The sequence below is a fragment of the Oncorhynchus masou genome, chromosome 28 (assembly GCF_036934945.1).
Source record: "Oncorhynchus masou masou isolate Uvic2021 chromosome 28, UVic_Omas_1.1, whole genome shotgun sequence".
NCBI lineage: Eukaryota > Metazoa > Chordata > Actinopteri > Salmoniformes > Salmonidae > Oncorhynchus > Oncorhynchus masou.
Window position 1 is genome coordinate 69,797,403 of NC_088239.1, and position 14,553 is coordinate 69,811,955.

General features: G+C 41.6%; 1 protein-coding gene across 18 annotated transcripts in view; it reads left to right on the forward strand.

Annotated features, from left to right (window-relative positions):
• The window catches only part of LOC135518164 (formin-binding protein 1-like), a 125,592-nt gene extending 111,588 nt beyond the window's left edge, over positions 1-14,004 (forward strand). For 6 of the 18 annotated variants that reach the window (XM_064943091.1, XM_064943096.1, XM_064943098.1 and 3 more), the window contains 5 exons: positions 2,195-2,304; positions 8,207-8,339; positions 8,501-8,625; positions 8,769-8,920; positions 9,070-10,970. In XM_064943091.1, the coding sequence (XP_064799163.1) occupies positions 2,195-2,304; positions 8,207-8,339; positions 8,501-8,625; positions 8,769-8,920; positions 9,070-9,248 (699 nt within the window). In that variant the 3' untranslated portion in view covers positions 9,249-10,970. The other 12 variants (XM_064943094.1, XM_064943100.1, XM_064943104.1 and 9 more) reach the window with 5 other exon arrangements.
• Positions 14,005-14,553: the final 549 nt, after the last annotated feature.

Sequence of the window (14,553 nt, forward strand, 5' to 3'; positions counted from 1 at the left end):
GAGACTTGCTTGGGCCAAGAAACACAAGCAATGGAGATTAGACTGGTGTAAATCTGTACTTTGGTCGGATGAGTCCAAATGTTTGATTTCAACCGCCGTGTCTTTGTGAGGCACAGAGTAGGTGAACGGATGATCTCCGCATGTGTGGTTCCCACCGTGAAGCATGTAGGTGTGATTGTGTGGGGGTGCTTTGCTGGTGACACTGTAGGTGATTTATTTGAATTCAAGGCACACTTAACCAGCATGGCTACCAGAGCATTCTGCAGCGATACACCATCCCATCTGGTTTGCGCTTAGTGGGACTATCATTTGTTTTTCAACAGGACAATGACCCAACACACCTCCAGGCTGTGTAAGGATTATTTGACCAAGAAGGAAAGTGATGGAGTGCTGCATCAGATGACCTGGCCTCAACCCAATTGAGATGGTTTGGGATGAGTTGGACTGCAGAGTGAAGGAAAAGCAGCCAACATGTGCTCAGCATATGTGGGGACTCCTTCAAGACTGTTGGAAAATCATTGCAGGTGAAGCTGGTTGACAGAATGGCAAGAGTGTGCAAAGCTGCCATCAAGGTGGCTACTTTGAAGAATCTGAAATACATTTTGATTTGTTTAACATATTTTTGGTTATTTCATAATTCCATGTGTTATTTTATATTTTTGACGTCTTCACTATTATTCTACAATCTCAAAAAATAGTCAAAATAAAGAAAAAGCCTGGAATGAGTAGGTGTGTCCAAACTTTGTTTTTGACTGGTACTGTATATCTGAGTGTGAACTTTATATTTACAGGTAAGTTACTGGATAAAAACCCCCACATATAGCATATTGTCTTGTGAGTGGTGTGGAGTATTTTGTTTTTACCTACATCTACAGAAATCAATAGCAAGCATGTTGTTCTTTATTCTTGTGATTAACTATTTATATACAGTAAATAATATAAGTATTTTTTGGAGTATAATCAAGAGCATGTTGAATGAAACCTGTTTGTTGTGTTGCATGTTGTCTGGTTGGTAAGTGTTGCACAGCGTTGCAGCGCTATGGGGTAAAGATCCAGAGCATATTGAATGAAACCTGTTTGTTGTGTTGCATGTTGTCCGGTAAGTGTTGCACAGCGGTGCAGAGAGATGGGGTAAGGAAGGTCATTGCCATGGTAGCCTAGCCTGCTGCTGCGTTTCAATCGGCTTACATACCAGTAAACTCCAGTGACCCCTGGCCAGTAGGACGTTGTCCTTTGGTTCTGCTATGTTACCACAGAGTATTGTCTGAGCCTTAACCAATCCAGTCCACGCTCATGATCACACAAATACCATAATATTACTGCAGGGTAAAATCTTACATCAATAATACATGAACATGTGAGTAATGCCACAGTAAATAAACCTTCCAGTGGGTTACTCTATATTGACATGCATTCAACAATTATCCAGTTATTGTATTGTAATACATGCATTTGTAAAAAAAAATATATATATTTTTTTAAACTGACCAAATAGCACCACAAAGTGCTGTATCTCTGAGCTGCAGCATAAACAGAAGACAAAAGGCGGTTGTTAATTTGGAAAGTGGAGCAGGTCGAGCACAGAACAGAGAGAATGACTCACCATCATCAGAGATGATTGATATGTATTATATCCAAGAATCTCCTTTATCAGGAAACATGCCGTCTGCCCTCAAATGGTCCCACAGATGTCATTTCAGAAACACTACCTCCTTTTAACAGGAGTCATCTTCTCTCTCGACAGTTATGAAATGAACACAGAAATGTGATTTGACTGGATATGAAGTGATACAGCCTAATATCTTTTGAGGCTTGGGACTGAATAGGTGAAAGGTGGTTGTAGGGCTTACCTTCACACAGAGACCCCCCCCCCTCCCCCAACCAGAGCTCAGAGGTTAGTGGTAGACTATAGTGCTGCAGTATCTCCTTCACCAGCTGCCATAACTATCAGATACACAACCCTAAATGATAGGGAATTAATTTATCCTAATGGATTTTCTGTAAGGGGGATACTGCATCTAAAGGTTCCTAGTGTTAGATAGAGAGCCTGAACATCCGAGAGGGATGTTACATGTTATTCATATATTTTAGTAAGAGGGTGTACAACGCTCCTGAAACTCACTTTGTCTCCAACTTGTCTTGTTCTCTCCCACTCTCTTGCTACCATTTCTCTCTCCATTTCTCTGTCTCTCAGGGCTCTGGACCGGAGGACTTCAGCCACCTGCCACCAGAGCAGAGGAGAAAGAAGCTTCAGGCCAAGATAGACGACATAAATAAGGACATCCAGAAAGAGATGGACCAGAAGTAAGTTTGTGTCTGTGTTTTCAACATAAGCCTCAGCCATATTTGTTTGGAAATGATGTCCTACCTCATCCCTAAAAGCTCACTCCCTTTAGTGTCAGCCCTGTTGTGGAAACAAAATGTCCCCAGTAAAACTGCGGCGATGATGCAAAAGCCATCATATAATGCAAAACGCATCATCATGATGTGACAAATTGCTTCTTGAAAATCCTATATCTTGAAAACATGCAAAAGCATTTGGATTGTCTTAACAGTGGACTAATTAAACAAATACCAAAATAGTTTTTTTAAATAGATTTTTCCTTTAAAAAAATAGCTTAAGCCTCAAGAAAGCTTCAGACCCAACCAAGGAGTTGTAAATCCCAGGGTCTCTAATTTGTTTCCGTCTGACTGTTATTAACCAATGTGAGTCGAAGCCGGGAGAGGTGGGTACTACTAAGCTATATGGAATTGTTTTAAGAAGATCATACTAGGGATCATATTGCTATTTTGAATTTTAAAACCACTTGATGTACCCCAAAAAAATATAAAACAATTATTTGATGTACAAATATTTTTGTCCTTAATGCTATTAGCCCACACAAATGCATTGAATAACAGATTCACTACATAGAACAACAGATAGTCCCCCCCAAAAAAATCTAAAGGAAGTTTGTTCAAAAATGTCTGTCCTATATCTGTGTGATATAAGAAAGACCAGTAAACATTTGTTGTTTGTTTTGTATATATATATATATATATATATATTTTTTTACATGTATTTAACCTCTTGTTTTTTGGCACTAAACCGTCTAAGCCCTGTGTAAACTGGGGGAGGGGGTGATTCTACTAATTTATCTGGAATTGTTTTAAGAAGGCCATGCCAAGGATAATTTTGCTATTTGAGATTGATTTTTTTAAATATAGAAATTTAGAACATCAAATCAAATGTGATTTGTCACATGCCCTGAATACAACAGGTAGACCTTACAGTGAAATGCTTAATTACAAGCCCTTAGCCAACAATGCAGTTTTAAGAAAAGTAAGTGTTAAGTAAAAAATAGTTGAGGTAATATGTACAGTTGAAGTTGGAAGTTTACATACACCTTAGCCAACTACATTTAAACTCAGTTTTTTTTACAATTCCTGGCATTTAATCCTAGTAAAATGTCTTAGGTCAGTTAAGATCACCACGTTATTTTAAGAATGTGAAATGTCAGAATAACAGTAGAGAGAATGGTTTATTTCAGCTTTTATTTCTTTCATCACATTCCCAGTGGGTCAGAAGTTTACATACACTCAATTAGTATTTGGTAACATTGCCTTTAACTTGTTATGGCTGCAATCCCACTATCGGGATAAGTGTCATCAACAACTGCTGAATAGCATAGCGCTACATACAATAAATATTACTATAAATATTTATATTCATGAAATCACAAGTGCAATATAGGAAAACACAGCTTAGCCTTTTGTTAATCCACCTGTCGTGTCAGATTTTGAAAGTATGCTTTACAGCGAAAGCAATCCAAGCGTTTGTGTAAGTTTATCGATCGCACGATAAAACATTAAGTTATACTTAGCATCAGGTAGCTCGGGCACAAAAATCAGAAAAGCAATCAAATTAATCGTTTACCTTTGATGAGCTTCGGATGTTTTCACTCACGAGACTCCCAGTTACACAACAAATGTTCCTTTTGTTCCATAAAGATGATTTTTATATCCAAAATACCTCTGTTTGTTTGTTGCGTTATGTTGAGAAATCCACAGGAAAGAGCGGTCACGACAACGCAGATGAAAATTCCAAATAGTTTCCATAATGTCCACAGAAGCATGTCAACATTTTTTATAATCAATCCTCAGGTTGTTTTTAAAATATATATTCGATAATATATCAACCGTAAATGTCTTTCACAGTAGGAGAGGGAAAAGCAATACCTATCCAAACTCTGTTGCGCAAGCAAAACTCATGTGACCACTTGACACGATGTTATCGTTCTGGCTCATTTTTCAAAATAGAAGCCTGAAACTATGTCTGAAGACTGTTGACTCCTTGAGGAAGCGATAGGAAAAGGAATCTGGTTCATATCCCTTTAAATGGAGCAAAGGGAGGCTATGGAACATGGAGTTTTCAAAATAGAAGCCACTTCCTGGTTTGATTTTCCTCAGGGTTTCGCCTGCAATATCAGTTCTGTTATACTCACAGACAATATTTTGACCGTTTTGGAAACTTTAGAGTGTTTTCTATCCAATACTAATAATAATATGCATATATTAGCAACTGAGACTGAGGAGCTGGCCGTTAACAATGGGCACTTTTCATTCAGCTACTCAATATTGCCCCTGCAGCCATAAAAGGTTAAATTGTTTTGGGTAGTCTTCAACAAGCTTTCCACAATAAATTGGGTGAATTTTGGCCCATTCCTCCTGACAGAGCTGGTGTAATTGAGTCAGGTTTTTAGGCCTCCTTGCTTGCACACACTTTTTCAGTTCTGCCCACAAATTTTATATGGGATTGCGGTCAAGGCTTTGGGATGGCCACTGCAATACCTTGACTTTGTTGTCCTTAAGCCATTTTGCCACAACATTGGAAGTATGCATGGGGTCATTGTCCATTTTGAAGACCCATTTGGGACCAAGCTTTAACTTCCTGATTGATGTCTTGAGATGTTGGTCCAATATATCCACATAATATTCCTTCCTCATGCTGATCTATTTTGTGAAGTGCACCAGTCCCTCCTGCAGCAAAGCACCCCCACAACATGATGCTGCCACCCCCGTGCTTCATGGTTGGGATGGTGTTCTTCAGCTTGCAAGCATCCCCCTTTTTCCTCCAAACATAACGATGGTCATTGTTGCCAAACAGTTCTATTTTTGTTTCATCAGAACAGAGGACATTTTTCCAAAAAGTACGATCTTTGTCCCCATGTGCAGTTGCAAACCATAGTCTGTCTTTTTTATTGCGGTTTTGGAGCAGTGGCTTCTTCCTTGCTGAGCGGCCTTTCGGGTTATGTCAACATAGGACTCGTTTTACTGTGGATATAGATACTTTTGTACCTGTTTCCTCCAGCATCTTTACAAGGTCCTTTGCTGTTGTTCTGGCATTGATTTGCACTTTTTGCACCAAAGTACGTTCATCTCTAGGAGACAGAACACGCGTTCAACACTCCTCCCTGAGCGGTATGACGGCTGAATGGTCCCATGGTGTTTATACTTGCGTACTATTGTTTGTACAGATGAACGTGGTACCTTCACGTTTGGAAATTGCTCCCAAGGATGAACCAGACTCAGACTTCTGAGGTCTTGGCTGATTTCTTTTGATTTTCCCATGATGTCAAGCAAAGAGGCACTGAGTTTGAAGGTAAGCCTTGAAATACATCTACAGGTACACCTCCAACAGACTCAAATGATGTCAATTAGCCTATCAGAAGCTTCTGAATCCATTACATCATTTTCTGGAATTTTCCAAGATGTGTAAAGGCACAGTCAACTTAGTGTATGTAAACTTCTGACCCATTGGAATTGTGATACAGTGAATTATAAGTTAAATAATTTGTCTGTAAACAATTGTTGGAAAAATTACTTGTGTCATGCACCAAGTGTATGTCCTAACCGACTTGCCAAAACTATAGTTTGTTAACAAGAAATTTGTGGAGCGGTTGAAAAACGACTTTTAATGACTCCAACCTAAGTGTATGTAAACTTCAGACTTCAACTGTATTTAACTCCTTATTTTTGTCACTCCATACATTTGTACCTTCAGACGAGTCTTGTGAGGCCTGTGGGTGTTCTGGAGCAAAACAACTGACATGTACATGTTCGTTAGTCTCACCTTTACATATTAGTGTGTAGCCCAAACTGTTCAGACGCTACAGGCAGAATTTGGCAGATCGGCTGTACCGACTTCAGATGAGTCCCAAGATGGAGAACACCATCGTGTTCGTGAGAGTCCCATCTTTCCATAGAGGGGTGATAATAGTTTTTAGGCCAAATCGTTCGGCCGCTACAGACAATTTTGTGAGAAGACCGATTTTCAGGATGTCTCATGGTCTGACAAACACCACTATAGCTCACCTTTCACCTCTAGCTCACCTTTCACCTCTAGCTCACCTTTCACCTCTAGCTCACCTTTCACCTCTAGCTCACCTTTCACCTCTAGCTCACCTTTCACCTCTAGCTCACCTTTCACCTCTAGCTCACCTTTCACCGCAGATGGGGAGGTGTTACATAAGAGAATGTGATGGATTGAGATGCATCCAATGCAGTGGCGATTTTAGCCACTTATTGGGGGGGGGGGGGGGAGTTTGACGCATGCCAGCAAAGCCACTACACAACACTAAACAATACATTAATTGCACTATAGCGGTGACAAACGATGCCCACAAACTATTCGGACATATATAAAGCTGTCCCAAAACCTTAACACTGCTCCACCTGACTATCAGCAGAGCCTCGTCTGGCAGCGAAACAGTTCATTCACCCTCATTTACTGCCTTTAAAAAAAACTGACCTGCTTAAACAAATGTGGTTTCTACTGACAATTGATATGTACAAACTATGACATAAGGGGAAGACGCGCGCATAAGAGGCAATCCATCATTTAGATAAAGACAATGAGTGCGCTAGGATGGACGTAGTCAATATAACTATTTGTTAATGCACGGCGATAGATTTCAGAACATGGGCCATTATTACAGTATTGTCCCTGTACAGCAAGTTAGAACTGTAGGATAAATAAACGGGGCATATAAGCAGACAATGAAAGATCTTACAATATTAAACAGGCTATAGGCCTAATCTGCACCACCAAGTAGGCTAAGTTGTGCGGTGAAAAGGGAGCAAATTATTAGGGTGAGGTACATGGGCTACTAAAAGCTTACTACACAACATACACTTAGTATTACTTTCGTAGCTACAGTATACATATCCCCCTGGCATATTACATCATTTATGCAACAGCATACAATATATTTTTGGACTCACCTTGTTGTGCTGTGCTCACTTAAACAGGAAGGTGGCGCGGCGGGCCTTCTTGTGGGCTCTAGAAAGAGGACCGAAATCCAGAATTGGAATTCAGAGTTGAATGACCGTTCAAAATGATTTTCCGTATTTTCCCAGTCGGAGCTAATTTTATCCGAGTTCCCAGTTGTCTTGAACGCGGCAGAAATCATGCTGGATTGACAGCATGGCCCATGTATTCAAAACTCTCTGGCCCATGGCGTTACCCCCCTTTTTCGTGATATCGAGTTGGTAGTTATGATATTGTCTCATCGCTGCAATTCCCCTACGGACTCGGCAAAGGTCGAGAGCCCGCACTGCTTCTTGACACACTGCTCGCTTAACCTGGAAGCCAGCCGCACCATCTCAATGTGTCGGAGGAAACACCGTCGCTCTGACGCCCGAAGTCGACCGACCGGCCCACAACAAGGAGTTGCTAGTGCACGATGAGACAAGGACATCAAGGCCGGCCAAACCCTCCCCTAACCCGGACGACGTTGGACCAATTGTGTACCGTCCCATGCGTCTCCTGATCACGACAGGCAGTGTACAGGGACAACTAGAGAACCGAGTTACGTATTTTCCGCTGGCTGCTCCACCACCACAGAAAGCAATGAGCTCGGCTGAAACACCTGCATGCGGCTTTATTAACTCAATAATGGATTCATTTTCATATTGTTTGCAAACTGATATATGTGACACGTATTAATGCCAGAATAACATGCAAAACAGAAAGAAGAAAAAAATGGCTAAACAGGTGGGGCTCTTCTCTGATTGACACGTCGCCACTGATCCAATGCAAAATAAACGATATCTCTAGCTTAAACTGACATATGTATGGGGATCTGGTTATTATGCTAATTAGATTTCTGCGGGGGAACGGACAATGAAATTAGTTAATATCTCTTCCTCTGTGTCCATCCATCAGAGATGCCCTAACTAAGATGAAGGGTGTGTATGAGAAGAATCCCCAGATGGGAGACCCTGCCAGTGTGGACCCCCGGCTAGTAGAGATGGCAATGAACATCGAGAAACTGCAGTCCGAGGTCCAGAAATTCGAGGTGAGTCATCCTAAGCCCTCTTGACCTATCCCAGACATTAATTTATTTCTAGATGCTGGACGAACTGTGAGTGTTGCTAGTATAACTCTGGAATGAACTACACTAGCAGATCTCATCTCACATCCCTAACATACGTGTGTGTGTCTGACTGTCCCTACCAGGGATGGCTGGCGGAGGTGGAGGGGAGGTTACCGTCGAGGAGTGACCCTCCCAGGAGACAGAGTGGTCTGTACGAGTCACAGAACAGCACCATGGTCGACAACAACTGTGCACAGGACAGAGAGAGGTACAGTACACACAACACACACTCCATTAATCAACACTGCTTTCTAGTTTGTTACAGTATGTGTTGTGAGATTGCTATAGTTACTGTGTGTGTGTGTGTGTGTGTGTGTGTGTGTGTGTGTGTGTGTGTTGGTCCTTGAGCAGCCCGGATGGCAGTTACACAGAGGATCAGAGTTCAGAGACTCAGGTCAAGGTGGCCATAGCAAACACTCCAGAGTTTGATGATGAGTTTGACGATGGGGATGAGGAGACACTGCCCACCATCGGCACCTGTAAAGCCGTCTACTCATTTGAAGGTAATACACCAATCAGAGACAACAACACGGGTAATGTGGGCTGGCACATCTATTTGACTATTTGAGAGAAACGCAACAATTTTACTTTCCCACCTATTTTTTTTACACTGTCTCTCCCTCCCTCCCTCCTTCCTTTCCTCCTCCCTCAGGTCATAATGAGGGGACTATCTCAGTGACAGAAGGAGAGCTGCTGTTTGTAATAGAGCAGGATAAAGGTGACGGCTGGACGAGGGTCCGCAGGAACGAAGAGGAAGAAGGCTACGTACCCACGTCCTACGTCGAGGTCTTTTTGGAAACGAACACCAAAGGTGCTATGACATACATTTAACTGAAGGGGTTTTCTTTTTGGATGGGACAAAAGAAGGATTTGGTGAGAGAAGATGGGAGGAGTGGGGGTGGTGGTTGGTTAGACCAGAGTAGACTCCTCCCACTCTCTCCCTCTCTGAAAGATGGACCAATCAGAATTTCCATCTTGCTCTGTCAGGGTTTCCACCCAGGTCAGTTTTGCATTTTAACCTAGAAAGGTGATGGTTAGGGTTGTGGAAGCTAATCCTAGATCGGTATCTAGGGGAGTGTTGTTTTCCCACTGGAGAGAATCCTCTCCTCGTTTGCTTTAGTGCCACTGAGTGGTCAGCCGGGAGCACTGTCATTACCTCTCCAGTCAACTCAATGGGAATCAGTTTTAATGATGATTTCAATGAGTGCTGCTATCTTATTGTTCTTGATATGCATAGGGTCATATTTCCCAACTTTTTGAATCTGCTGCCATTTCTTTCTCCCCAGACATGTAATCAACTGACCTCAAATATATATTTTATCATAGCCATTGGCCTGAAAGATAGACTAGTTGAGGTCAGGATGAAAACAAAATGGCAAATGTAAGTTTGTGTCTGTATCTGTGTTTGACTAACATAAGATGTTGATGGTCTATATCATCTTCCCACACAGAGGTGATATTTGAAGATAACTAATATAGGCTCTCAAATAAACTTTTTGGGGGGGTTAAAACCACAGGTTAGTTTTTAAAGAGCATGTGGGGGAAAAAATCAACACCAGTTGCTTGCTGTCCCCAGTAGTAAAGCATGCTAGATTGTACAATGTAGAAATATGCCAATGAGAAATTACTGATTCTGCTATACATAATGACTACATGCTGTACCTAATTCATGACAAATATATTGTTTTGAATAACAACCCCTATATCCCTTAGATTGTCTCACTCCTGTACAGTCAAGATGCACCAATCACATACTTAAAGGTCCAAGAAAGAGATTACTTTATATATATATATTAGTTTTGGACTATTCTGGGCCTTTTCATACAGGAATACAGGATTGAGAATGAGCTGTACCGCCATTTTCTCTCTCTCGGTGAGAACATTGTGAGAACGGACTGTTGTGGGGCTGATTGGAATGTTGGTGCTTGGTTGGTTGCCAGCTCATGCATGGGTTTTGAGTAGCACCCTTGTGCAGATGAGTCACTTTGAGAAGCATCTGTGCTAAAGTATGGTGTTGACAAACTGTTTTATGCCTCTAAAATATCCAGGCATTTTGAAGATTACTGAATTGTGCAATCATAGGCCCAAAAGGTCTCTTGGAAGAGATTCCAACTTTGTCAAATCTCAACAAATATGCCTTCACAACCCTTTCTCCTCAAGCAGTAAAATAATCCAATTTCTGTCAGTGCTAACACACTTCCCCCAAACCAGGGTCCAAATGAAATGTGAGGCATGTTAAATTTGTAGTCATTTTATGTTTTACATAACATGTTTTGGTGCATGTTTGAGATTGTTAGAAGCTTAAGTGTCTCTTGGTTTTTGGAAATGATAGATTCACACACAAAGCTGACATTTAGAAACAGTAGCAGAATCAAAAGATTAATTTTTAAGGTATAGCAACTGATATTAAAGCCAGAGAGAAGGAGCTTCTTGGGTTCTCTGGATTAGATAGTTATCTGACTACAGAACAATGTTTCCTTCAGAAGACGAATGCAAAGAATAGTGAACTACATTTTCTTTTTGAGATTCTCGTGTTATTTATACTTTTCTTTTCAAATTGCAGATTCCTAAAAGTGTGAGAGCTGGCTCAGGAATGGCAGGGCAAGCAGCCTCAGCGACAGAGCGACCACGTTCACGTTCCTTTACGGTCAGAAAGTCCGAGAGAGTGACATGACCGAGGCAAAGACAGGAGACCTATGATGCATCTCAATTTCCAACCTGATACATTTGTAGAGTTCTCTCCTTCTGCAACGGTCTCTGACCAGAAGCAACAATAAGAGAAAAACAAACCAAATTGAGAGCTCATAAATCTTTTATTTTTTAATAGGTTATTACCCATTTATCATTTTGCTTCTTTTGTCTCTGCAAAGCTTTGCTTCTCAATGTACTAACTCAGCTTCCGCTATGCGGCGTTACCATGGACGCTGTTGGCTCTCTCACCTCGAATGCCCCCCGAGTCCCAACCCACTTCCCTGCCACTCCTCCCTATCCCCCCTCCTAAAGCACAGCAGGGTGTGGTCAGACAGGGCCGGGACCAGCTCTGAAGCAACCCAATCTGCCCCCGACTACACCCCACACACACCATCCCACCAGACATGAAGCCAAACCATGTCCCTCTCCAGTCCACACTCCCATACAAATCAATCAGGTGGATGCAGTTGCAGAATCTCTCACTGATTGACACAGAGCAATCATCGCAGAAGGAACAGTCCAGATCCAGCATAACATGGAGTTTCCATGGAAACAACACATTTATTCCACTCTCTAATTCGTCATCTGTATGACTGAAGTTCATTTATAGAGTGTGTACGCGTGTGGGTGCCTGTCAGTATCATGTACATCCCCCATTCACACCATCCATGACTGAGAAAGGGACAGGACTGGGAGTTCCAGGAACGTGGGGTTGGAGACAGGTTCACATTACTTCACTCACCTGCACTCTCTCTCCTTACCATACCATCATGTGTTGTTACTGGCATCCCGTCTGCTCCTCTCTGGCCACACCCCTCCACAGACCCTCCCCTGCAAGTGCCAGTCGCTGATCGTTGAGCGCCATGTCGCCGCTTATGGTGGGGCATCTCTCAGGTGGTGCGTGCGGTGTGCATGCTTGCCCTGTCTCCTCCTCGGCTCGCCCCCTCCCGCTTGGCTCAGGGGGTTAGCTTATACTCGTCGCCTGGCATTTTTTGTTTAAGTTAACCCCCACGGCCTGTTACACTTCTTAACCAGTTTATCCATTTGTCACCTTTTGGGTTCTGTGCCTGTGGATCATCTACTAGCTGTTCCTTATTTAGTTTTTTGTTGTGGCTGTTTGACTGTTCGTCGTCTCTGAAAGCATGTTCACCTACCTGTGTTTTTAACAGTGAGTGTGTGCTCTCCCTCACAGTAAATCCTCCAGCTCAAATCTCATTACCGGAAGAGAAGAAAATGTGGGATTCCAAAATGTCTGTTTCTGAATGATATCATGCACAGTAAAACATTGAATTTGTCTATTTGTTATACTGTATGTATGTAATGTTGTTGGCTGACATTGTACGTGTTTGAAAAGTGTGTTGAAGGCAAGCGGTCGTTAGCGTCATCCTGTGGATACATGCTGCGATGTTTCACGTCTCCACTGTATATCCAACAGACCGTGTCCCCTGGAAGAGAACTTGAAGATTATTTAAAATTCTCATGTAGTTTGCTTGGGCCACTTACTACTGCGTGTGGAAGTATTGTATACTATGATCCACACACTTTCCCACAATGTTGTGACTGAATATGAGACAAGACAAACTTCCTATTGGGCCTTAACTGGGTTGATCCTAGCTACCACTTAATCTAAAAACAAGTTCAAGTTGTGTCACATGCACAAGTACAGTGAAATGCTTAACTTGCAAGCTCTACCCAACTGTGCAGTAATCAGGGGGAGTAAGATGCCATTCTATTATCTATGGTATGTTGACTAGGTCGAGACATCTCGTTTTTTTTATAAAGGTGGTGAAGGAAGATTACTCTCAATGTCTACAGAGATGATGATGTCCACTGTTTCCCTTTCTTGAATGCATATAAACATTTTAATTATGTAATTATTTTTTAACAGTGTTTGGTCGAAGAGATTGCTTTTTAATTTGTAGCTAGTTTCTAGCTGGAAAAATGTTGCACCTGAATTACAAACCACTTGATGATGAAACCAGTTGTTTGATCTGCCTGAAGTCACTGTAGATAAAGTAATGAAAAACATTGTTTTGTGTAATGAAGCAATTAGTGATATTATTAGCTTCAGGTATGTCCCAAATGGCTCCCTATATAGTGCACTACTTTTGATCCGGCTCTGGTCAAAATAATTGCACTATGTAGGGAATAGGGTGCCATTTGGGACTCCGCCTTAAGAGTGTTTGAAAAAAAATGTATTCCAGTATTATTACTCGAGCAGCAACTGAAATTGTATCAATGCAAACCATGTATACTATCAGCAGAACCACAATTGAACAGTGATCCATCACCATGTGGAGTCCCAGTTACTTGACATAATTTAAAAAGTCAAGCAGCGCAAATCTGCATGTTCTGTGGCTGAGAACCAGGTCAGGTCAAAGTTTCACTTTGCTATTCCCAGCCGTCCAGCTCTTATTTGGACTAGTGTAGATATTGACTTGGCAGTTGTTTTGTTTGTTTGTGAGAAGGCAAAACAGATTTTTATGCAGACCATCAGAAGGTGCATCTCTGTGCTGTGCTGACTGACAGACATACCCACTCAGAGAGCCAGTATAGAGAAAAATCTGCCTAACTCTCGACTGACACCAACCCAGACCTCCAGCCAGGCCCCAGTGCACCTGTACAAAAGAAAATGGCTTGTTGAAATTAGAGAATATATATAAATAAATATGGATTAAACTAAGACAAAAAAGGAAATAAATATATTTTTAAGGTTAACTATTAAAGGCCTTACTCTGTATTCTCTGCTTTGCTAAGACTGTTTTTTTTTGTAAAGTCTGCCAAATGGTGTGTTTAGCACTTTTGTTTGTGTTCATGTTGGTATATGCTTATGTTTTAGAGCACTGAATACTTTGTATTGTGTTAACTGTGCCAATTAAATACATGTTGAAAATAACTTACTTTTTTTCCTTGTGTGAGTGGTCTGAGTCAGGCTTACACTGAAACATACAAAACACCTGCTCTTTCCATAACGGACTGACCAGGTAAAAGCTATGATCCCTTACGGCTGTCACTTGTTAACTTCTTTGGGACTGGGGGGGTAGTATTGAGTAGCAGATGAATAAGGTGCCCAGAGTATACTGCCTGCTACTCAGGCCCAGTTGCTAATATATGCATAGTGTTAGTAGATTTGAATAGAAAACACTCTGAAGTTTCTAAAACTGGTTGAATGATGTCTGAGTATAACAGAACTCATATGGCAGGCAAAAACCTGAGAAAAAATCCAACCAGGAAGTGGGAAATCTGAGGTTTGTAGTTTTTCAAATCATTGCCTATCGAATATACAGTGTCTAAGAGGCTTTCACTAGATGTCAACAGTCTTTAGAACCTTGACTGATGCTTTTACTGCGAAGGAGTGGGGGAATTGGAGCTGATTGAGTCAGAGGCCTGCCAGAGTGGCATGAGCTAATCACGCGCGTTCATGTGAGAGGTAGCTGCGTTCCAT